General features: G+C 39.5%; 1 protein-coding gene across 2 annotated transcripts in view; it reads right to left on the bottom strand.

The window, feature by feature from the left end:
- GPM6A (glycoprotein M6A) overlaps positions 1 to 23,664 on the bottom strand; it is a 546,705-nt gene that overhangs the window by 269,573 nt on the left and 253,468 nt on the right. Inside the window, exon 1 of one of the 2 annotated variants that reach the window (XM_073577614.1) lies at positions 20,933 to 21,403. The exons of the other annotated variant lie outside the window; for it this stretch is intronic. Within the exon in view, the coding sequence (XP_073433715.1) occupies positions 20,933 to 20,969 (37 nt within the window). The 5' untranslated portion in view covers positions 20,970 to 21,403. Of the gene's footprint in view, positions 1 to 20,932; positions 21,404 to 23,664 lie in introns of those variants that run through there. 2 annotated transcript variants of the gene reach the window in all.

Below are 23,664 nucleotides of genomic sequence, written 5' to 3' on the forward strand. Positions count from 1 at the left end.
AGGGAGAATAGTGATGCAGGCTGTACTATAGAATACAGTGAGAATAGTGATGCAGGCTGTACTATAGTGTACAGGGAGAATAGTGCTGCAGGCTGTACTATAGTATACAGGGAGAATAGTGCTGCAGGCTGTACTATAGTATACAGGGAGAATAGTGCTGCAGGCTGTACTATAGTGTACAGGGAGAATAGTGCTGCAGGCTGTACTATAGTATACAGGGAGAATAGTGCTGCAGGCTGTACTATAGTATACAGGGAGAATAGTGCTGCAGGCTGTACTATAGTATACAGTGAGAATAGTGATGCAGGTTGTACTATAGAATACAGTGAGAATAGTGATGCAGGCTGTACTATAGTATACAGGGAGAATAGTGCTGCAGGCTGTACTATAGAATACAGTGAGAATAGTGATGCAGGCTGTACTATAGTGTACAGGGAGAATAGTGCTGCAGGCTGTACTATAGTATACAGGGAGAATAGTGATGCAGGCTGTACTATAGAATACAGTGAGAATAGTGATGCAGGCTGTACTATAGTGTACAGGGAGAATAGTGCTGCAGGCTGTACTATAGTATACAGGGAGAATAGTGCTGCAGGCTGTACTATAGTATACAGGGAGAATAGTGATGCAGGCTACACTATAGTACACAGTGATAATAGTGCTGCAGGCTGTACTATAGTGTACAGGGAGAATAGTGCTGCAGGCTGTACTATAGTATACAGGGAGAATAGTGCTGCAGGCTGTACTATAGTATACAGGGAGAATAGTGCTGCAGGCTGTACTATAGTGTACAGGGAGAATAGTGCTGCAGGCTGTACTATAGTATACAGGGAGAATAGTGCTGCAGGCTGTACTATAGTGTACAGGGAGAATAGTGCTGCAGGCTGTACTATAGTATACAGGGAGAATAGTGATGCAGGCTGTACTATAGAATACAGTGAGAATAGTGATGCAGGCTGTACTATAGTGTACAGGGAGAATAGTGCTGCAGGCTGTACTATAGTATACAGGGAGAATAGTGCTGCAGGCTGTACTATAGTGTACAGGGAGAATAGTGATGCAGGCTGTACTATAGTGTACAGGGAGAATAGTGCTGCAGGCTACACTGGTTTTTTTTTATTAATAAGCAATGGAAACCCAACATAAGGAAAATCTATGTTAATGTGAATGGAGCCATAACATAAGACAGAAAGAACAGATTCTGAAATAAGGAACAAAGAATACGCTTTTATTTGAGAGCTGATTGCATTGGTTAAAGAATGGAGATTTGTTCGGCCTATAATGAAGTTCCTTATTTGCTATTAATTTATGTTACAAATCAGACGAAGTACTTACATATCAGAAATGCGATGCAGCTCTGGTGATGTATGCAAAGACTGAAGGGACATTCCCATCTCAGTCATTCATGGCTAATATGAAAATCCCGTCCATGTGCAGTGGCCAGAGGTGGCTGTGATTACAGAAGAGTCGGCTGTGCAATTGCTTCTGTAACTCCTATTCACTTCTATGGATAGAGCCCGTTGGCTGTCTCGGTAGTGCCCACCTCCTGTGGTCACCACTTCCAGACTTAATGGGGTTGGAGGATCCATTCTAAAATATTCTAAAATATTGCAATCTGTAAAAGTCTGAGATAGGAACACCTCTTTCAGGACTCATGAAGTCTGTAGGATGCTATAGGGAGCCTCTATATACTATAGAACCTAAGACACTATACACGCAATTAAATAGGGCTGTGCATTTTGTAGGGCAGTCTTAATGAAGTCACTACTGGATTACAATGCACCCAAGTCATTAGGAGGTGCATTTCAAGTGGTTAACGCCAATAAGCAACAAGATGAATCCGGCCCTTTGTGTCTGTATTTATGGCGGCTCTCTGCAGCATTGTATAAAGGGAATCTATCAGGTGGATTTCACTAATGGAACTAATGGTATGTCTATACGTATGTATGTATGTATGTCTGAAATCTAGTAATTAAGTCATATGCAAAGTAGGCTGTAAGTGCACAGGTCACGAGTTGGTGCGCTTGGACTGCTTGGTATCCATTTCCAGTTTAATTTGCATATGACTTAAAGAGGACTTGTCACTTGCCATAAATATGTATTTCTTTACCCTGGTGTAGATGCTTCTATTCTCCTAACTCTGGCACTAATTTTTTTTTTATTGTGTTCATCTACAAACTACCCAAGTTCAATTCCAGCTGGGTTTCTCAGCATTTGGACACCATATTGTGGCTCCATAAAATGTACACAAGCTATGTAATTTGCCATCACACACTAGACTATTGACCGATCCTGATGTCAATGTGTATGGCGGCCAACCAACTCCCCCCAGATGGATCCTTTCATTTTCCTGGAGGTAAGCTGCTGCCAAAGGACTCTAGATGCAACCATCGCTCTCATGGAGGACTCAAGAGCGTTCGGATGAGCGTTCCGATATGTGAAGGATTAGAGAGATGGCTGTCAGATGAAGTGTTAGCTATTGTGCGAGTGAACTACTAATTTCACATAGGCCCATTGATTGAATCTAAGAATATGAACAGCATAACTATCTGTCTGGATATTATATTTCAGCATCACTATTGTTAAATACACTATGAATATATTGTGTTTGAGCCATGGTCATACAGTAAGTATGAAAGGACAATTATTAACGTACGACTACTATACCATTCAGGGTCATTGTTCATCTTAAAAAGTAATATGTGTGAATATTAATAATTCAGTCTTTACACCTTTTAATTCAGTAATCTTTAATTACAGCTTTGCCTCATAGTTTATTCTCAATCCATTACTACAGCAATTTTCCATATGTCTAATTGCTATTCATGGAGACCTTGTGCTGAGCCAGCTGTTACTCCAGTTCAGACACACAAAAAATTGCTCCATTTTTTTTGCCTTTTCAGATGATCCCTAAAAATATTTGGACTCACATGACTCTGACCTATATTATCATTGTGAAAAGACCAAAGACAGTTGAATAATTAAGAAAAATGTACTAATCGTCAGCTGAAACACTATCTATGGATATTGCATAAAGAACCTAACTTAGACTCTGAATCCCTCCCACTTTCAGCCAGAAATACTGTAAATCCATAGTCAAGTTATATAGGATGAATCGAGAAGAACAGAAAGAGTCATTCGGCAGGTCTGGAAAAAGATGCCATAAACATTGACCTCGAGTCATCAATGCTTTTTACACTACAAAAGTGGTGTAAAACACTTTGAAAAGACGCAAAGTTTTTGGGTAATGCAAATTTTCATGCCAGGATGAAACTGGATAGAAGCTATGAAGAGATAGGGCATCACTATATGCCCGTCAAATTCAGGAAAAGTACTGCCGTGTCGTAGGCCACAATCGCAGACTGGAGTAACTGAATTTTTTCAAAGAAAAGGTGAGTGCCGCATTTTTCTCATACTTGCAACATGCTTCTTGTAAGTACTCTGCTCTGCCAAAGAGATGACGACCTTCAACACAGGACATTGCTCTGTTAGCTCTCATGTTCTAACAGAGTGTATGAAAATGGGATTTTTCAAACTGAATATCCCCAACTTGGAGATGATATAACACCATTTTATTATAATAAACATTCTAAATATATATGGTTAATTTTAAAATGATGTTTGTTATGGCAAGCATAAGTTTTATAATAAAGCCAAAATTTACATAGCTGACCACAATCTGTTGCCCAAGCTAACAAAAAAACTCTTGTCTATGTGTAGTGATCCGGTCCAGACTGGGTATGTCCCTTTAAGTAACCCTGGACCGTGAGTAGCTTTTGTACACTTCAACTCACCCCTAAGTTATGATTTTACTGTTACATAGTTTAAATGAATCCATTACTCACTAATCTCATATATTCATGATTTATATATTAATCTCACAATGTGAAGTCTGACACAAGAATTGAGAGTTATCCTATTGGTCAGTGACCCTGTCACCAAGGCTCAATGGGAGGAGCTACCTCCAGTCTCTGTGGAGACAAGACAGGGTTCTGGAAAGTTCCCTGAGGAGTCTGGTTCAAGATGTGACCCAGAGCAGACCTCACGTGAGGGGTCTCCTGCCCCCCCTCCAGGCTCCAAGCCTGGAGGTTCATCCTTCTCTTCATCTCAAGACTTACAGCCAGGCCTAATGCCTTGGATCTTCCCCTGACTTCTACAGCCAAGATGGCTGAAGACTTTTAACCTTTATTTTAACCCTGGATCCCCGCTGTCCGGTTTAAGGCATGTTTCTACAGCATTAGGTTGCACTAAATGTGTACAGAAGAACCTATTGCTCTGCATGTTGAGGAAATTGAGGGTCTCCTGCTTCACCTCAAATTATCCGTTATTTACTTCAAGTATATTTCTGCACGTACCGTGACCAGCTGAGAAAATGAATACGGGGTTTCAGGTCTGTACATATTGCCATATATTCCCTTTTCTGCCTTTATGCCACCAAGAGACTTTGAACTCCTTTATAATTACCTGCAAATACTGCTTCTAACTAATAGAGGTTCTTAAAGTTCCAGAACCTCAATTCTGTGTCAGAATCCAATCCTGAACTGTATTGGCCGTGGATTCCCCTCGTGAACTGTAAACCCTTACTCCATGTTATATCTCCCCGTTCTGCTGAAGTAAAGCAGCTGTTATCCTCGAGACCTGTTGTCTGTGGTTATTCAATCGGCTGTGGACACTGCGTGGGGGTGGATAACAGTGAACAGAATGGCCCCATACCAGGGCTGTTGCGTATACTATGCAGTTATATTCTTCTTTCGGATGTAGACTTGTTGGGGACTTCAATATTAGGCCGGGATCTTGCATGTTAATACCCGGATCGGAGCGTGCGGCCGCATAGCAATACATGCAGCTAAATGCTCCGCTCCCGAGAGCCGTCGGCAGTGCCGGGTATTAACATAAGAGAGTTGGCCGTGTTTCTCGCATGTGTGATCCCGGCCTTAGTCACGGTTCTGTTGTAACTCTTCAGTTAAAGAGACATTCCAGAAAAAAAATAATGGAATGTCACCATTGTTTAGAATGTAGGTGTCCACATCAACCACAATTTATGTTCTCATCATAACCACATGGGTCACGTGAAGAGGTTGACATTGACCAGTTTATGGACCTGTACAGAACAACTGCTTCATGAGAACCGGGTGGAAAAGCTGGAGAAAAGCTTTAAATAATGAAATACTACTAATGTATTATTGAAACAAATAGACAAAGCAGCAAATCACAATGAGGTGATTATTATGGGGGACTTCAACTACCCCGACCTAGACTGGGAACCTGAAACCTGCGTGTCTCAGAAAGGAAACCAATTTCTGTCAGTGACCAAGGATAATTATCTGTCACAACTTGTGCAGGGCCCAACTAGAGAGACAGCCCTTCTGGACTTAATTTTAAGCAACAGGCCAGATAGAATAACAGAAGTATGAGTCGATGGGCACCTAGGGAACAGTGACCACAATATAATACAATTCCACTTGTCCTTCAGTAAGGTGCCCTGGAAGGGGGTTACAAAAACGCTGAATTTCAGGAAAGCAAAGTTTGATCAGCTTAGAGAGGACCTTCGCCGAATTGATTGGGACAATGTCCTCAAAAATAGGACCACAGAAAATAAATGGGAAATATTTAAATCAGTTTTACACACCCACTGCGAGCTAACCATACCGTACAAAAATAAAAGGGCTAGGAACAGGAGAACGCCAATGTGGCTAAATAAGGATGTAAAAAGGGCAATAAATAACAAGAACAAAGCATTTAAGAAGCTAAAACAAGAAGGCAATGAAGAAGCATTAAAAAGTTATAGAGAAAAAATAAAATGTGTAAAAAACAAATACATTTAGGAAAAGTGGAAACTGAGAGACTCATTCCTAAGGAAAGTAAAACAAACCCCAAACTATTCTTTAATTATATAAACAGTAAAATGATTAAAATGATGGTGTCGGCCCTTTATATAACAATGAGGGTGAAATCATAGAGAGCAATGTGGGAAAAGCAAATGTTTTAAATACTTTCTCAACAGTGTTCACACAGGAAAAGGATTTGCCAGGGGAAATGCAGAGTGATAATGTAAACTCCCCATTAAGTATTACCTGCCTAACCCAGGAGGAAGTGCAGAACTGCCTTAGTAGGATTAAAATTGACAAATCACCAGGCCCTGATGGCATTCACCCTCAGGTATTAAGGGAGTTAAGTAATGTGATAGACAGGCCTCTATTCCTTATATTTAAAGACTCTATAGAAACAGGGTCGGTTCCTTTTGATTGGTGGCAAGCAAATGTGGTACCAATATTCAAAAAGGGGTCTAAAAGGGAACCTGGAAACTATAGGCCGGTAAGCTTAACATCTGTTGTGGGTAAATTTTTTGAAGGGTTTCTAAGGGATACCATTATGGAATATCTCAATGTTAATCCATATCAACATGGATTTATGAAGGATCGCTCCTGTCAAACTAACCTGATCAGCTTCTATGAGGATGTAAGCTCTCAAATGGACCAAGGAGAATCATTGGATGTCGTTTATCTCGACTTCTCTAAAGCATTTGACACTGTCCCACATAAAAGATTGGTAAGATGAGAAAGCTTGGGCTATTGGAAAATGTGTGTAGATGGGTAGGTAGCTGGCTTAGTGATAGAAAACAAAGAGTGGTTATTAATGGTGCATACTCAGATTGGGCCAGGGTTACTAGTGGGGTACCACAGGGTTCTGTATTGGGCCCCTACTATTTAATATATTTATTAATGATCTAGTGGATGGCTTACACAGTAAAATATCAGTATTTGCAGATGATACAAAACTATGTAAGGTAGTTAACACAAAGGAGGACAGTTTGCAACTACAGACAGATTTGAGTAAATAGGCGAATTGGGCTGAAAAATGGCAAATGAGGTTTAACACAGATAAGTGTAAGGTTATGCACATGGGAAGGAGAAACAGATGCTACAATTACTTACTAAATGGGAAACTGCTGGGGAAATCAGACATGGAAAAGACTTAGGCATCTTAGTCAATAAGAAGCTAAATTGGAGTGCCCAGTGTCAGGCAGCTGCCACCAAAGCAAATAGGGTCATGGGATGCATTAGAAGAGGTCTGGGGACATGAGATGAAAACATAATTCTCCCTCTGTACAAATCACTCATCAGACCACACTTGGAGTATTGTGTGCAATTTTGGACGCCGGTGCTGAAGAAAGGCATTACTGAACTTGAAAGGGTTCAAAGGCGGGCTACTAAAATGATAAATGGAGTTGGTTCACTACAATATCCAGAAAGGTTATCAAAATTAGGTCTATTTACTCTAGAAAAGAGAAGACTTAGGGGAGACTTAATATATATGTACAAGTATATCAGAGGGCAATACAGAGATCTCTCCAATGAACTGTTTGTACCAAGGACTGTGACAAGAACAAGGGGGCATGCTCTTCGTTTGTAGGAAAGACAATTTCTGCACCAGCATAGAAGAGGGTTCTTCACGGTAAGAGCAGTGAGGCTCTGGAATTCTCTTCCTGAGGAAGTGGTGATGGCCAACTCACTGAATGAATTTAAGAAAGGAATGGATGCTTTTCTTGTGAGTAACAGTATAGAAGGTAACGAATAACAGAATATTATAGGTAGATGGTTGACCCAGCTTAGGGGAAGGAATTTTTTTCCCTATGGAGAAAATTGGCTTCTACTCTGTGGGTTTTTGCCTTCTCCAGGATCAACAATGCAGAACAGCTGCACTAAAAATAGGCTGAACTAGATGGACATAAGGTCTTCCTTCAGCCTTCAAAACTATGTTACTATGTTATTGAATAGTGTGAACCGCTGTCTGATATGTACCTGCCAGATAGATCAGAGACGTTCTAGATCTATGTTTTATTAATGAACATTAAGAACAGAAAAGTGACAACCACAGATTAATAGCTCCAAGCCACTAGATTTTACCCAAAAAAAACTACAGTCCCAAACAAACATGAAAGTTACTTGCAGGCTGCATTAAATATGAAGCTCATATACACAATTATAGCTAATGTATTCTGTTTATTTAATGTATTCCGTATTCTCGGAAAGACAGCTGGTGATAGGTTCATTATCATATGTCTACACTCCCTGGCTTCGCCTGGCTAATCTGAAGGCGAGGAGACACATACTGCAGGAAAACAGGTGGCGGTAAAGTAAGAAATCTGTACATACACATCATCTCTCCAGGCATCCTCCTGTACAGCTCTATGTCTAATACTGGGTAAACAGTGAGTTTAATCTACTATTTTATTATTTTTTCATTCTTTTTACATATTTTAGGTCATCGAACCATGCGCATTGTTGGAATATATTGGTAGAATGCAAAAACCAACAAGAAGAATACCATCAGCCGTCCTTCAGTTCATGTACACATTACTAAGCAGTGCTTACTAATGCCAATATTTCTAAATAGATAGACATTAAGGGTTTGCTCCACAAGAAATTTAGCTCAGCCCAGTAAGAATAAGGAGCAGATGTTCAATAATGTAACCTATGTAGCTTCACAGAGGCCCAACAGGTAAAGGGGCCCAAAACTTGGAATTATAATGGGTCTATTTTCAATGAAATTGCATGGAGGCTACCAATGCTCATTAATGGTCAGTGAAGGATTTTCTGGAGGCCATGAAGAAGTTGACTAATGACTAGCACCTCTCTGAATTAATTAGCAATTGCAAAGATAGGAGCCCATATGCTGTTCACACAGAGTCTCTTTATAGACAGTTCCAGCATTGGGAAAAATAAAAAAAAGTGAAAACAAAAAAATAAACCTAATGATAATATATGAAAGATACCAAATGTTACAATTGTAGGGACTTTTAAAGTAGATGGTTGTGATAAAAAATAGGATTCTTAAAAGGTTCTTCTGTTCTTCTGATACAAGTCTGTATTCACTATCTGACTGGAAACTATATAAGCCTGAAAGCAGGTAGTGCGCACTAGGGTGACCGCAAAAAATCGATGTCGGAATTTTGTCCGTCTGGACCCCACAAAACGATTCCCCTTTCCAGATATTGAGATAGCCAAAATTTGAGCTCGATCAAACGACGTTAACCCATGCCACTCGCCGCTCAAACTTTGAAAAAATCCAATTTGAGGCATTTTAAGATTTAGGTATTTTGCATAGTCTGTTAGACTATAAAGAATGTGACAACAACATTGCAGAAATAGCCCTGACCACATTTTCGAACCATTTGTGGTATTTGAATGCAGAGTTGGTGGGATTATCGTTTTTTGATCCCACCATTACAGACAATGAAAAGTTGTTAATGGCTAATAAATTGCTCAGTAGCACAGATGAACCATCAGAGCACGCTAGGGTTGTAAATCCAAAAGTTAGGAAAGAAAAATTAAAAGAGGTAGGAAGTAACCGACTTTAACGACCTTCTGACAAAAGATGAAGAACAAAAGCAATATGTCCTGCAAGTTGTAAGCAAATGCCGAGTATTATATTCTGTCGTTTCAAAAACTACTTTAACAAAAGCTCTAGAATAGATTAGATAACTATGTAGGTTCAACTCATGTAGGTTAGCGTGCTCTGATGGTTCATTTGTGCTACTGAGCAATTTATTAGCCATTAACAACTTTTCATTGTCTGTAATGGTGGGATCAAAAAACGATAATCCCACCAACTCTGCATTCAAATACCACAAATGGTTCGAAAATTTGGTCAGGGCTATTTCTGCAATGTTGTTGTCACATTCTTTATAGTCTAACAGACTATGCAAAATACCTAAATCTTAAAATACCTCAATTTGGATTTTTTCAAACTTTGAGCGACGAGCGGCACGGGTTAACGTCGTTTGATCGAGCTCAAATTTTGGCTATCTCAATATCTGGAAAGGGGAATCATTTTGTGGGGTCCAGACGAACAAGATTCTGACATTTTTTCCCCCCCATATGAGATCCGGTCACCCTAGTGCGCACACTGTCAGGACTCTCTGGTATTGTCGGTCAAATTTCAAGTAGACGTTGATGTTCCCGATTTCTCTTAATCCAAGTGAAGAGAGCACATCAAGATGGCCCATGATGAATGCAAATTGTATCCTTACAGTCTTGTGATTGCACGCTCTCACCTACAACATTGTTAATCCTGACAGTGTGCGTACCAGACACTGTCAAGATTCTGAAGTCTTCAGTCATATAGAATGACTGTAGACTTTAATCAGAAGACCGAACAACCACTTTAATGCTGGGAAAGACATTTGCTTCTACCAAATAATATGATTAACTAAAATGAGACAGAATTTTTATACATTTTTCTGAAATTTCAAAAAAGAAAATGTGCTTAGTGGCACCTCTTTATACTAATGCTTTTGTTCTGATGAAGCGTCATATGACTCACATTGAGTTGTTAGGCAGCAGAGCTATTATTTCTATAAAGAAAATGTCAGGCCTTTATCTACTGGAATATAATTAATTGTTTGGCAGCAATTGAGACTGCGCTGTTGTCGCTGCCGGTGAGACACAGAATGAAAATCTATAGCCCAGGTCGTCATAATCACTGCTCAGCAACTGGTCTGTAATAGCCGTCACGCTAATAAATGTAATTTGCACAATACGATGCCAAATCCTGAGAGAGATCCGCATCATCAATTAATGAATGTTATACACAACTTATATCATGTACAATAACGCACAGCTTATTACCCGAGAGACCATCACTATGTAGATACTATAAATCTTCCCAAAACAATAATGTACAACCAAAAATCCCCTTTAATGGACATTTAGAGCATGATGGAGGAGCTAGGCTGTCACATGCCAACGTTATGATACAATGCATATACTACATGAAGAGATACACAATCATATGGAAAAGTGGATTGGCCTGATCTTCCGTTAATCTGTGTTCTACAAGGTGATAAGATTACCACTAATAAGAGCGATGGAAATGGGATGCTTCCCTTCACCTGTATTATATTATTAAGGAGTGGATACTGGTTGTGTAGTTGACGTTTGCAATAGCTGACAGTTGTCATCGGAGAAATGAGGCAAAGATGTGACCCGTAAAGTGTAGCCAGACAAGCTGGAGTTGGGATTGGTAGAGTTTGCTGAATACATTTGTCAATCAGAAAGTCAGGGCAGTCGACAGACAATAATCAAGGACAAGATGCCAGTAGAGATGATAAAGGATAGCAAACTTCCAAGTAACACCATAGCACAATCGGCCATTACTAGAACTTTATTCCCCAGACAGGGAGCCTTGGCACACCTGGCTCTCTAAAATAGTTGGAATCAATGCCAGAAGAAAAGCAGCCAGCTCAGCAAGAGGAAGCAGTTGGGGTCACAGGACTACAAAAGGTGAGAAGACGGTAAGGAAAATACAGAGGTCAGAGAGGCAGAGTATTCCAGACGTCTGGAAACCAAAGGCTATGGCAGCAGGAGCAGATGAAGAGTGAGCTTCAAATTAAAGATAAAGCATACAGAGGTGAAAACTGATGAAAACGCAAGGATGGCTACCCTTTAAAAGTAAAGAGGGATTCAGAAATGTTCAGACACTATTCTAAAAGAAAAAAAACAAAAGAAAAATAAGCTACAGCTCTTTTGAAATAACTTTCACTGTACCTGTCCTTGGGTATTGTTAAAACTTGGAGACTATCAAGGATTAAAAGTGTATGAGATGACCCAAGAGTACCGTAGTTCTAATTTATAAAGAAACAGTTTTAAAGATAAAAAACATAAAATCAAGTATATAAAGAGATAAGACTAGAGATAATGTATGTGCAACTTGTGAACTTCTGCCAAAGACTGCCAAAAGACATTACTTAGTAGCTCTTATAGGACAAGCAAGCTGCACCAGAACCAGGTATATGCTAACGTTTTCTTCCAAAAACTAGATTAATTTAAAGGAAAAGAAAGGGAGGAACTGAGAGAGGAGGGGGAAAAGAAAGGGGAAATGAGGGGGAGGAAGAGAGTAGGAAGGGAACCGAAGGAAAATCGAGAGTGAGGGGAAGCAAGAACGAGGGTTAGCGAGAGTGAGGGGAAATGAGAGGGAGAGCAGACAAAAGGGAGAAGAGGACTAAAGGAGGATGGGAAGAGATAGAATAAAGGGGGAAGAGACAGAGAAAGGGGGAAGTGGGGATAAGCGTGAGGGAGAAAGAGGACAAGTGTGGGCAGAGAGAAGAAGAGAGGGGGGGGAGAGAGGACCCACTAGCAACAAATATAAAACTACCTGCGCAAGGGGTTTTGACCAAACCAAATCTTTACCTTAAGACATGCCAAAATTAGGCCTCCTGCCTATCGTTCAGAGGGCCTTAACCAAATAAGCCCACTTAGATAATCCAATAATTCACTTCTTGGTAATAGTTTTCTTGTTAGAATGTTTTGGTGAATGCAGTAATTATTGTTCACGTAATTTCTGTTTCGTCTATACTTCCTTGAAGTAGTAATTTCAAATACATGATGCTTTTTGGAAACATTGGGAAGTAAAAGGCCGTTTTGCTTTGGTGACAGCATTTTAAAATTAGTAAGTACTTGGTTCATGATTTCTAAGGAACATAGAATTCATGCTAAGCTTTTTACGACAAAGCCTTGGATATACTAAACAAAAGCAATGCAATAATAATGAACTGCTAAATCTGTCATATTAAGAAGATGAGCAATCAAAACTTTTGTTTTTTTTTTCAAAAAAAGGAAAAACAATCATTTTGTGCACTTGTATAAAGCTAACCAATTGAATAGACACTTTTGATGAAATGTTATATATCATGGCACAATTATGTGATTTGAATAGTTCTTAGTTTATTAAAAGTGTATAGCACTACCCACAGCACCCAAGTTGGAACGATTTCTTCCAACATCGAATGGACTGGCGAGTCACAGGATTGATTAGTGCCCCATTTAAATTACTCATAGGAATGGTCTTCCTGCTGAGGTCATAGGGGACCATGATTCTGCATATCGCACTGGAACCCATGAGTATCTAGAATTTATCACCAATCCAGGACAGGACAGGTGATAAATGCATTACACTGGAATACCCTTTTAAAGAAGTTGTCCCCACCTTCGGACAAATTGAACATGGAGAGGAAGTCTGGGATCAGCTGCAGCTCGGACTTCTTCTTCATGATAGATTTGTCTGAAGGCGGGGACAGTGACATCAGCACTGATTGGGCGCTGGCATCACTTGTCACAACACCGCACGAGAGCCCCGGGGTGAGCGAGTGTTGACATCGGTGAGTATAAGCTTTATTATTTTATGGGGGCCAAACATTTTGATCAAGAAGGGGTTGTCCAGTAGTGGACAATCCCTTTAAGGCATATTGCTCAAGCCAAAGGAGCATGCACTTCCATTAAAGGGAACCTGACAGCAAGATTTACCCCTTGAAGATACAAGGACCTCTTTATTGAATTTTAATTATCTGTGTTATACTCAAAAGCTGCATGTATGTGTTTAAAAATAATGTTAAAATATTCCCTGTTCTTCCTGCCTACGACATGTGGACTAGTCAGCGACCGCTCTCTGATCTCCTTATATATGCTGGGATGTCAGTCACACTGCTATATGCATAATCCTAGTACTGAGTGCAATGATTGACAGCTGTTCCTGTCTATTCCGCTACCTGAAAGAAGGGAGAATAGAATAGAGTGAATCAGTCAGAACAGAATGACTGTTCAAATCAAGTAGAGACACTTGGTACACCATGACATGGCTAAACATTTAAATGCACCTTCCCACCTACTTGTTTTCCATCTATCTCTGCCCTTCCCTGGCTTTATCTAGCCAGTTCTGTCAAGTAAAGAAACGGTGAAGGAGATAGAAGGAAAACAAGTAGGTGAGAATGTGCACTTAAATGTTTGGCCACACCAAGGGTGCACCGAGCATCTGTCAGTGCAGAATGATTGTTGAAACAAAGTACAGAGTCCCCATAACATCATTTTTAAACACACAGATGTAGCATTTAGACATAACACAGGGACAACTAAAACGGAGTTGGAAGTCTGATAATAGTCTGATAATAATACTAACCTGCATGGCTGTGAATCCAGCACTGAAGTAATATACATTTTCTAAAAGCTACAGCACAATCTGCCTGTGTCTGCCTGGTTTCTCACTATGCTGAAAGCATCTCAAGCCTCCTATCTATCCATTGTTTATAGACTTCAATATGCTTTATAACCCGACTCCTCACTTTTCTGGCAGTCAATCTTGCTTTAGCCAAGGTGTATTTGAGCACTTTTTTACTTCAGATAATGATTTTGAGAGGCAAGGCTGAATGGAAGAAGTGGCTCATAAATTGAGAAAGAAGCAGATGTCTCTAGTAAGCTACTGGATGTTAAATTGTTTCTTATATTCACCTGTACTATTGATTTATGCAAAATTTGTTGAAATGACAGTGACCATTTAACAGAACTAATTCTTTCTACATTATGTTCATTCCACCTGGCTCAACTTGGCTCAGACACACTTTAGCATCTTTAGGGCAAGGTGATTTTTAGTTTTTGCTGTCACGGTTCCACCCCTTAGTGTGTCAGCGATACAGTTACTGACAGCTCAGTCATCCAGTCTGGTACAGGGGCGTGCTGAGCTGTCGGTGTGTTGATTGAAAGCTCGACTATCCAATCTGAGACTGAGAGGCGCTGGCCATCTCCAATTGTTTATTATTCGAGGTGATAGCCATGCTACTTAACTGAGCTGTTTCCCCCAGACCTCTGTCAGATGTACTGTACTTTCAGCTAAGTGAGGTTTGTTCTCTCTGTGCCCTGAGGTTCTGTATGCTTGATCTTTCATTGCCTGACCTTGGACCTTGTTCTGTCCAGCCATCTGTTTAACCCCTTCTACTCTGATCCGTTATCCTCCTTGTATTCTGACCTCGGAACATTACCCTTTTGTCTCTTCCTTCTGTTTATTACGTACCCTCCTGGCTTCTGACTTTGGACTCCTTCTCTATTCCGACTCATGGCTTGGCAGTGAGAAGTGACTAGTGTCACATTTGCTCTCTTTTTTCCTCAACGTTTTTCAAGAACCACAATATTTTTATTTCTCCACCAAAATAGCTATGGGAAGATTTTTTTTTTCTGGGATGAGAGGTAGTTTTGAATTACACCATTAAATTTACCATACAATGTACCAAAAAATAGGAAAAAAATATGAATAAAATGCAATTTCACACATGTGTATTGGGTTTTGTTCCTAATAAGTTCATTGTTTAGCAAAAATGTCCTTAAAATACAATTTTCCAAGTCAGTATGATTTTGTTGATTTCAATCTACCATATTTTTTTTTATTTAAGTGAAAAAAAATCTGAAGTTTCTAAAAACAAATATGGTTTGTGCCGCAATTTTCAGAGACCAGTAATGTTTATATTTTACATTCAATAGAGCTCTGTGGGGATTTATTTATTTTTTTGTTAGATGAGCTGATTTTTTCATTAATACCAATATGGAGTAGATATGACATTTAGATTAATTTTTATTGACATTTTTTGTAAGGTGTGGTGGCTGAAAAAAATGTAGTTCTGGTGTTTTGATTTTTTTTTGTCTCTTTATGGTGTTTTCATGGGCACCAACCATGTATCAGACACTGGCTGTATGAGCTCAGCCAGGAATGGTTTGACTCTGAAACACTGTGGTGTCTCAGCGAAAAGCATACTTTAAAACCGACTTATAGGCAGAGGCCTGTCAATCCAGGGCTGTGAATGGGGAGAAGCTTCTCCCTGTCCGCTGCCTATACACGCACGGTCTGTCGTATGGCTTGGTCCTCAAGCGGCTATTAAAAATGTGCCTGATGCGTGCTGCCCATGGATTGGGCAGCATGTATCATCTGTCAAATTTTCTTTAAGTAATTTTATATTGATACAATGGACTTTTATGGATGCTAATATACCAAATATCTATTAATATTTGTATTACAAATGTGTATATTTACTTTTCATATATAAATTTTATTTTTCAAACTTTGCTAGTTCCCGATTGGTAGGCCATTTTTTTTAAGAATCTGTGGAATTACACACCATAAGTAAATACGTTATGTGTCCTTTCTTTATCTGACTAATCCCAAAATGTTTGGTGCAAGAAAAATATGAAATCTAAAATATAAATATATATATATATATATATATATATATATATCCAACAGATGCCTCAGCAGATGAAAATCTTCAGCCATCCATCACACAGGCTATGGTTAGCGAGGTTGCCAACCATCCAGAAATTTCTGGACAGTAAGTAAAAGTTGTGTTTGTTCATGATAATTTTGAAGCTGGAGAAACTTGTACAGATGATTATGACTGCAATAATGATCATGTTATAGTTCACAGTGCATGAAGCTAAGGTCTTCATATCAGAATTATGTACTTTAGGTATTTCACTTAAATCTTAATGATTTATTCTAGTTTTACAATGTGTCCATTAAAAACTGTTGGCGTTCCATGATTTTTCTTATGGCTAGGCTTCAAAAGAGTACCAAGATGACAGCCATGTGAGGCTTTTAGCAAGTCCACAGCTGGCATGGTGAACCATCCGCACATTACTGTTCCATTAACTGTTGGTTGGTGTGCCTTCATCTCATCTAGATTTTATAATTTCACTACCAGAGATTAAGAGCATCATTAAATTGCTAAGCTGTGTGCCACAGCTGGCATATGCCGCTTGTGATGCGGGCTCAGTTCCTGAGTCCCCACCATACAAGTAGACCCCAGCAAACTGAGACATCCATTATCACTATGGGTTTGTAGAGGGTTTGCTGCCCACCACCGATTCCATCTGTCTTGAGCTTGATTATAACCCTGCCATGCTATTTGCCCTGCCAGACATTTCCTTATTATCCATTCACCTCTGTCAGAAGACATTTGCTTCATCCTTGCCGGTCTTGATGTGGTTTTGGCATTAACCAATGCTCCAGTTCTCTCAAAACAACGTCACAACCTGATTCCGACCAATCATAGTGTAGGGCACAACAGATATGAGTCTTTCAATGTCCTATAAGGTGAATGGCTTTTCATTTTAGCATTGAGACTTTCAATACATTGAAGACTCTCGATGAGGGTTGTAAGCTCGTCTATTTTGGACAAAATAGCAACTAATACCTGATGCATTTGTCAGACTGTTAGGAAGAAACCAGGATCGGTAGTGTTAGTGGAGGCAAAAATGGTGTGTGCACTTTTAAGGTGTATTTTCACATGTGTTGGACAGTACACCTGATCTATTAGTTTTGGCGTGAGCAGTGCCCTGTGTGACTGGCAAGGCAACTTACACACACCATGTGCATCTACAATACTGAGCATCCACACACTCTTCCCCCATGCATGCTAGGTGTGTGACTGGCCGTTCATCAGTATTTTGCACTTGGGCTACCTCCATTATATACCAATGTGTCCTGTTTGAACAGATACTTTAGCCATGTATTGGTAAGTGTTGCCACTTTCAATGATATCTTGTGAATTTGATGTCCTTTCTGGGGAATTGTAAGTCCATTGATGGGTACTGATATATTCCTCTCAATTCTCTTTTTTCACAGGTGGAGGTTTCAACAAGTGAATCTTTTATGTTTCTTTTATGTAAAATAAGATTACTGGTTTCCTATAGAGCTAAGTTAACCTATAAAAGAAATGTACAGGTATACAACCATTACTCTTGCTGCTAATAGGCAGCAAATCTCAAGGTCCTGCTGTGCATCCTTTGCTGCAAAAACACGACATTCACTCAACTACATGAACAGATAAATGTCAGCAATTGAGAGATTAGCTATTTTCAACATAAAGAAACTCTATGAAGGACACTTCGACAAATCCTTTTCCGTAATACTAAATCATAAATGTTAGATTGGTGGACAAATTTATTTTAACCAACAGTGATGCTATACATCATCAGTACAAATCTGTCCTTTCCTAACCTGACACATCCCAAGTTGTTTGGTGCATGAAAATAAAAAAAAAACATGAAACGTGGAAAAAAAAGTGCAACAGATGCCTGAGCAGATGCCATGCTTCAGTCATTCTCCACCCATAGGCTTCTGTATTAAAAAGAATTTATACATTTTGCGTATTTTATTTTTACTGGATGGCCGCAGAGAATATTTTTGAGCTTCATTTGTCACCCATAAGCTCCATTATTATAAAATGATATGTTTAGCATACATCGTTATTTAGTAGTTAGCCAATTGGATGTTGGCCTTTCATTACTAGAGTCTTGTATGAATGCAGAGAGACTTCTTTTGGTCTACACAGAAGACGCTATAGTATTCAGGTAGTCATCCAGCAGGTCATATGATATCACAATGGGCGCTAATGGAGCTGATAATTTGGCAATAACACGCCTGATAACAGCTACCTGCACTATCTTATTAACTTATACTTTATGAAGTTTAAAAATAAAAGCAAAGAATTACAAAAAAATATTCCTGGAGTGCTTGTGTATAAAATGAAATGCTGCAGTGTAAAGCATAGCCCATGGATGAAATCAAACATTAACAGCTGAGAAGTATGCACAAAAAGTATCATAGCAGTGTTCTCAAAGAGCGTAGTTAAAAAGCCGCCAAACAGCTAGAACTAAACAAGAATTGAAAACGACCTCTATTGTTTATGACGCATATCCATTTGATGCTAGACATCTCCTTAAAGCGTAACATTGTAGTTTCTTCATAAATAAATTTGTAAAGAATTTCTTGATATAAGAAATGTACACTTCCCCACTTAAAAGTCCCTTCTGTACCTCCCCCTCCCTGTTTCAATACACTGAAGTCTGTACAGTCAGATGAGATTACAGCTCCTGACCTTTGAAGTCAATGGAGAGAGTCATAGACACACAGAGACTGTGCTGCTGCTTTCTAGTAAGTGTTTAGATCAACTGAGAGCTGGATTCACAGCTACACTGAACAGTACTGCAATATAATGCCCTGCATTCTACTACAGAGAGATAGAGAAGATGAGATCCTGCTCTCCTATGTGTGACTTGTATGGAGACATCATAGCAGATAAGCTACAATAGATAATTAGAAATAAAGAATATAGAAAGGAACACTGCCTAAAATGCAGGATACAAGTCACATATTGGCCAATAATGTAATCCATCTTGTACACACCCTTAGCAAGCTATTCTGGAAAATAATCCAAAAATGTAGGTACACAACTATCTACTAAAGATAGATTTGTTTAAAAAAAATTATGTATAACATGAATTATATTACTCTAGTAATACAGAATACTAATCAACTTTTGATTTAGTACTGTGAAATATTTTCCACTGACACACATTTTTTTACATTATGATACAAGAAATGCGATAGTTCTTATTTGAAAATTTTCATTTAATAAATGAGAAAATAAATAAATAAAAATAAATAAAAATCTGGCACTAAAGGCCTGCAAAAGGCCAACATTGGTCAGTAATGTAATAAAAGGATGGGCAATTGCTAAATGATGGCACAGGTCAGCTCCATGAATAACAGAGATGATGCAGAATAATCAGTTCATCTCTTTATTAATGGGGGGTCATCACCTGCCCACAGCAGGCCTTATGCCCTTTTACCAAGATGCACGGATTAGTAACTAGTGACAAATCGGAGACCGGAGGCATTAAATTGTGAACAATTAGTGTCTATCATAAACTTCATTGACTCTTCACAATTGCACAGCTACCACAGGATGTCAGTGTTGTAGAAATCACAAGATCTGGAAATCTTCGTTCTTTGCATTTTAGGCAATGGAGGATATATTAAGTGTAGAAGACAAAGCCTTAACGCTTTCCGTTCTACAAGCTTACATTTAGCAAATGAGGAAAATAGAGTCAAATGGTAAAAAACGTAAAACATTCCTATTTAGAGTATATACAGTATATGCTGAAGGTACACAAAGGTAACGCACGATACACAAACAACACATAAAAAGAGAAAAACAGCAACAATTACAGCAAAGCCACCGTGCTGGTCGTGACATTTTGGGATCATTGATGACATATTAATTTGTATCTTGGGATTTGGGAATCTTACATGTAATAACAAGTAAACAATACGTCAACATGGCCACCAAAAAACACGAATGCTTCTCCTGAAGCATCATGGTGTCTGTATGTTTTTTTTCTTTTTTTTTTTTCTTTTAATCTTCCCACTGCATTTTTTTTGTTTGCATTGATCATTTTCCAAAATAATAATCTTCCTGGTTTATATCATAACCATGCTAAAATCTGATGAATGAAATCTACACATATTGCAAAACACCTGCAGGAAGCAGGTTATCCTAAGCAAGAATCCCTCTAATTTCATGCACAAAGACATGGAAAAACAAGTCAGCATAAAAAAAAGCAACAAAAAAAACCCACAGGATTCATTTAGCGTAAGTAGGTCAGGTCTAATGAGAGAAGTGCAACAACACAGATGAAAATGTGGCAAATAAAAACCCACCGACCAGTTTACATAATTCCCCGACAGATACTAAATATAATCATTTAAAGGCAAAAAAAAATGAAATCTGCAAAGCTGATTATTAGACAATAACGACAATTCTGCAGGACCGGATCTCGCGCCTCGGATTGTTGCTCGCGGCAGTAAACAAACATACAGGACGGCGATACGACCATAATAACGGTATAGTAACCCACAATAGACAAACGTATACCGTGCTACATCTATTGGAGAACAGGGTCTAATCATGTTCACCCCTCTAGCTCTATGGAAATCTGTTTCCCAATTCTTGTGCTCCACTGAATCGTGGAATTAATGGCTACATTGACTTCTTTGTGAGCCCAGGCTAACTATACATATTGTCAGTGTCTGTTGCACGGTTCACTCTGAGGTCCTAATTTTTCCCAGCAAGGCAAGCGTGAAAGGCTAAAAAAAAAAAAAAATGAAGATTAGTGTTCTTCAGATGGGAACAGGTTCCCGGGCGTCTCCGTAGCCTTCGTTGCATGGCCATGTATGTTGCCAAGAACATACACATTGCAGAAAATGAAGAATAAGAGGGTTTTGCTAATCCAAGGCAAGAGGATATGTAGAAATCACATAAACACATTACCTTTCTGTGTCTGTCCTTCTTCCATATTTTCCTCCATGTCCACCTCTCTCTCTTGCTGGAAAGAAACTAATGAGGAGCTGTAATGAGATGTGGGGACAGTGTATATGTGGTTGTCACCTACAGCAGCAGCGGAGCCCTGGGTGCTGCACACTCTCTCTCACTGCCTGCCTTTTGCTTGGAGACAGCCTGTCAAGTGGAATTTCATTCAAATTACTCTTCCATGAAGATTATCAATTTCTCTGCTCAAAGCTTCCCATTGTACACCAGCACTAGCAGGTCTCCTTCACTCCTATATGGGAAGCTCGGTTTTCCTGTCTCCGGCTACAATTGCACATACAGCCTAGAAGCTAAGGGTTGTCGTATTCTGAGCCTGAAATTGGGAACAGGCTGCAGTGAGAACAGATGAAGGGGCGTAGCTCACAGAGAAAACAGACCACCAACTGCTAATACCCCCTACACGTTGGCAAAAGTGGAAAAGCCCAAATGTCTGTGGGTTCTGTCTGCTGCAGTAGGGGCCGCTCTCCCAATTAGACCCATTACCAATGACACGCTTTGCCGGTTCTATGTGTTGCCTTTATTGATCATGATGCTATTTACAGCCCTCGCTTTGCATTGCACAGAGATGGGAGAAGGGAATAATAGGTGTGCAGCACAATCATGTGGTATCGGGGATGGGGACATAGGCTGGCACACTTGTTTCATACATACGTCGCTGGCAGGCACATTGGGGATGGAAGGACGGATTCCTTTGTCTATACACCACAGGGAGGCATATATAGCGGCAGGGCCATTTTGAGGGAGATTTTGGAAGCTTGGCACTCTGATTTGTAATGCAAATCACAATCCGCAGTCTGAGAGCTGCATCTTGTGTCTGCGTCGGAGCGACAAGCTTTTCATTTTCACGTCACGGGCAATCTAGAACATTTCTCAGGTGGCGGTATAATGGCCAACAACGCTTCAGCTTGTAAGAAAAAAAACAACGTTCTCGATGTACAGTATTTCACACCAAATGCCTTCCGATATGTACATGAGGGACAGGTAGAAAATCATCAATATTGCCTTCACGAGGCGCAATATTCGAGATCTGGTCACATTGAGGCACAAAAGCAATAGAGAATCCCGAGGATTTCCAAGACATTTTCTAAGAGAATCCAGCCATTAGCACACTCGGAGAGATTCGTCATGCATTAATTGACACTGTGTGAAACGTCGTCCAGACAGATGTTATGTGACAACAGTTTTCTGTTTGTTCTTATTTATTGCTGCAGTGGAAAATATTTAGAAAATGTTTTTTTTTTCCTTTATAGTTAAAAAGAATCCTGGGAGGCGTCTCACAGAGACCTGGTTAGTTCTGGAGCCATCTTTAACTTTAGGCCTTTTAGAGATAATTTCATCTTCAACTTGTTTGGCTGTTCACAAGAACAGTAATTTTGACCAGGGGTGCCCAAACTTTTACATGCCCCTGTTCATAATGGGATAGGTTCTAGGAGATGAGAATACTCCTTTAAGTGAAAAGCAGCCCCCGACAAGCAAAAATGCTGCGGGTGTCAGCTGAATATTACAGTTGACACCCTGCCGCATTGGTCAAGATCGGTTTTAACACTGATTTTGGTCGTTTAACCCCATAGATGCCGCTTTCAATTGTGACGGCAGCAACTAGATGGTTAACAGAGGGAGAGGACTCCTGATAGTTGCCATGACAACCCAAGGCCAAGAGATGGTCTTGCTGTACAGTGGCTTTCTAGGCCATGCTATATGCATGTTCCCACAGTGTGAAGTGTACATATCATGCACTGCAGTACAGAAATAGTGCAGCACATGAGATCACCAATCACAATCAAGGTCCATAGTGTGAATGTGCTTTTTATCGAGTCTGCACTAAAATTTGCAAATACTGCTCTGATTATTGTGTTTTTATGCCTTTTGACCTTTATTTCATATGTTTTTGGTGCAAATATGGACAAGTGTATTTTAATTCACATTATAATATTAAAAAGCATTGAATATGGATGTGAAAATACACCTGCGCTTTTTACATGCATTTTTTAAGGCTAATCATATAAGCCAATAGAGAAAAGAATGCATAAAGGATGCACAGTTTAGCTTTGCCTATAAACGCACAGTGGGTAGGAGTTTTCATGCAATTACATCCACTTTGCTTACTGTTACATGCAAAACATTTTATGCACAAAAAAATGCACAGGAAAAAAAGCACAGTATTTGCGCTACATATGAACATGTCCTTAGGCTCAGTTCACATTTATCGCCTGCTGTACATTAAGCACTCAACTTGGGGTTTGCGTATAAATCCCCAAAGCAGTGTAATTTAGACAAAACATCAGACCAATTCATTCACTATTATAAGGCAGTTGGAGTCATCTTAGGCTTTGCCTATCCTCTGTTCCAGCAGTGTCTATCTTTTCTAGCATCTTTTTGGTGCAGAAACGTGTGGTCAACTTCCTTTGAGTGTCTGCTTTAAAAAACGGAGAACACTGCCAGAACAAAGCTCAAACTCACTCCAAAGTGTCTCCATATAACTCAATATAGTGAATGGTTCAATTGGGAATTCTGCCTGAATCTCATTTTTTGGAGATTTAAACAAAAACTTTGACAAAAGTTCTCAAAGTAGAGCACAGGATAAATGTGAGATCAGACTTAAAGTAACCAAAATATGGTATGTACCCCAAAAAGCTACCATTAAAATTTTCAACCAATCAAGGAAAAAACAAGTC

Source organism: Dendrobates tinctorius, unplaced genomic scaffold (assembly GCF_039654945.1).
Source record: "Dendrobates tinctorius isolate UK_male_01 unplaced genomic scaffold, ASM3965494v1 ptg000008l, whole genome shotgun sequence".
NCBI lineage: Eukaryota > Metazoa > Chordata > Amphibia > Anura > Dendrobatidae > Dendrobates > Dendrobates tinctorius.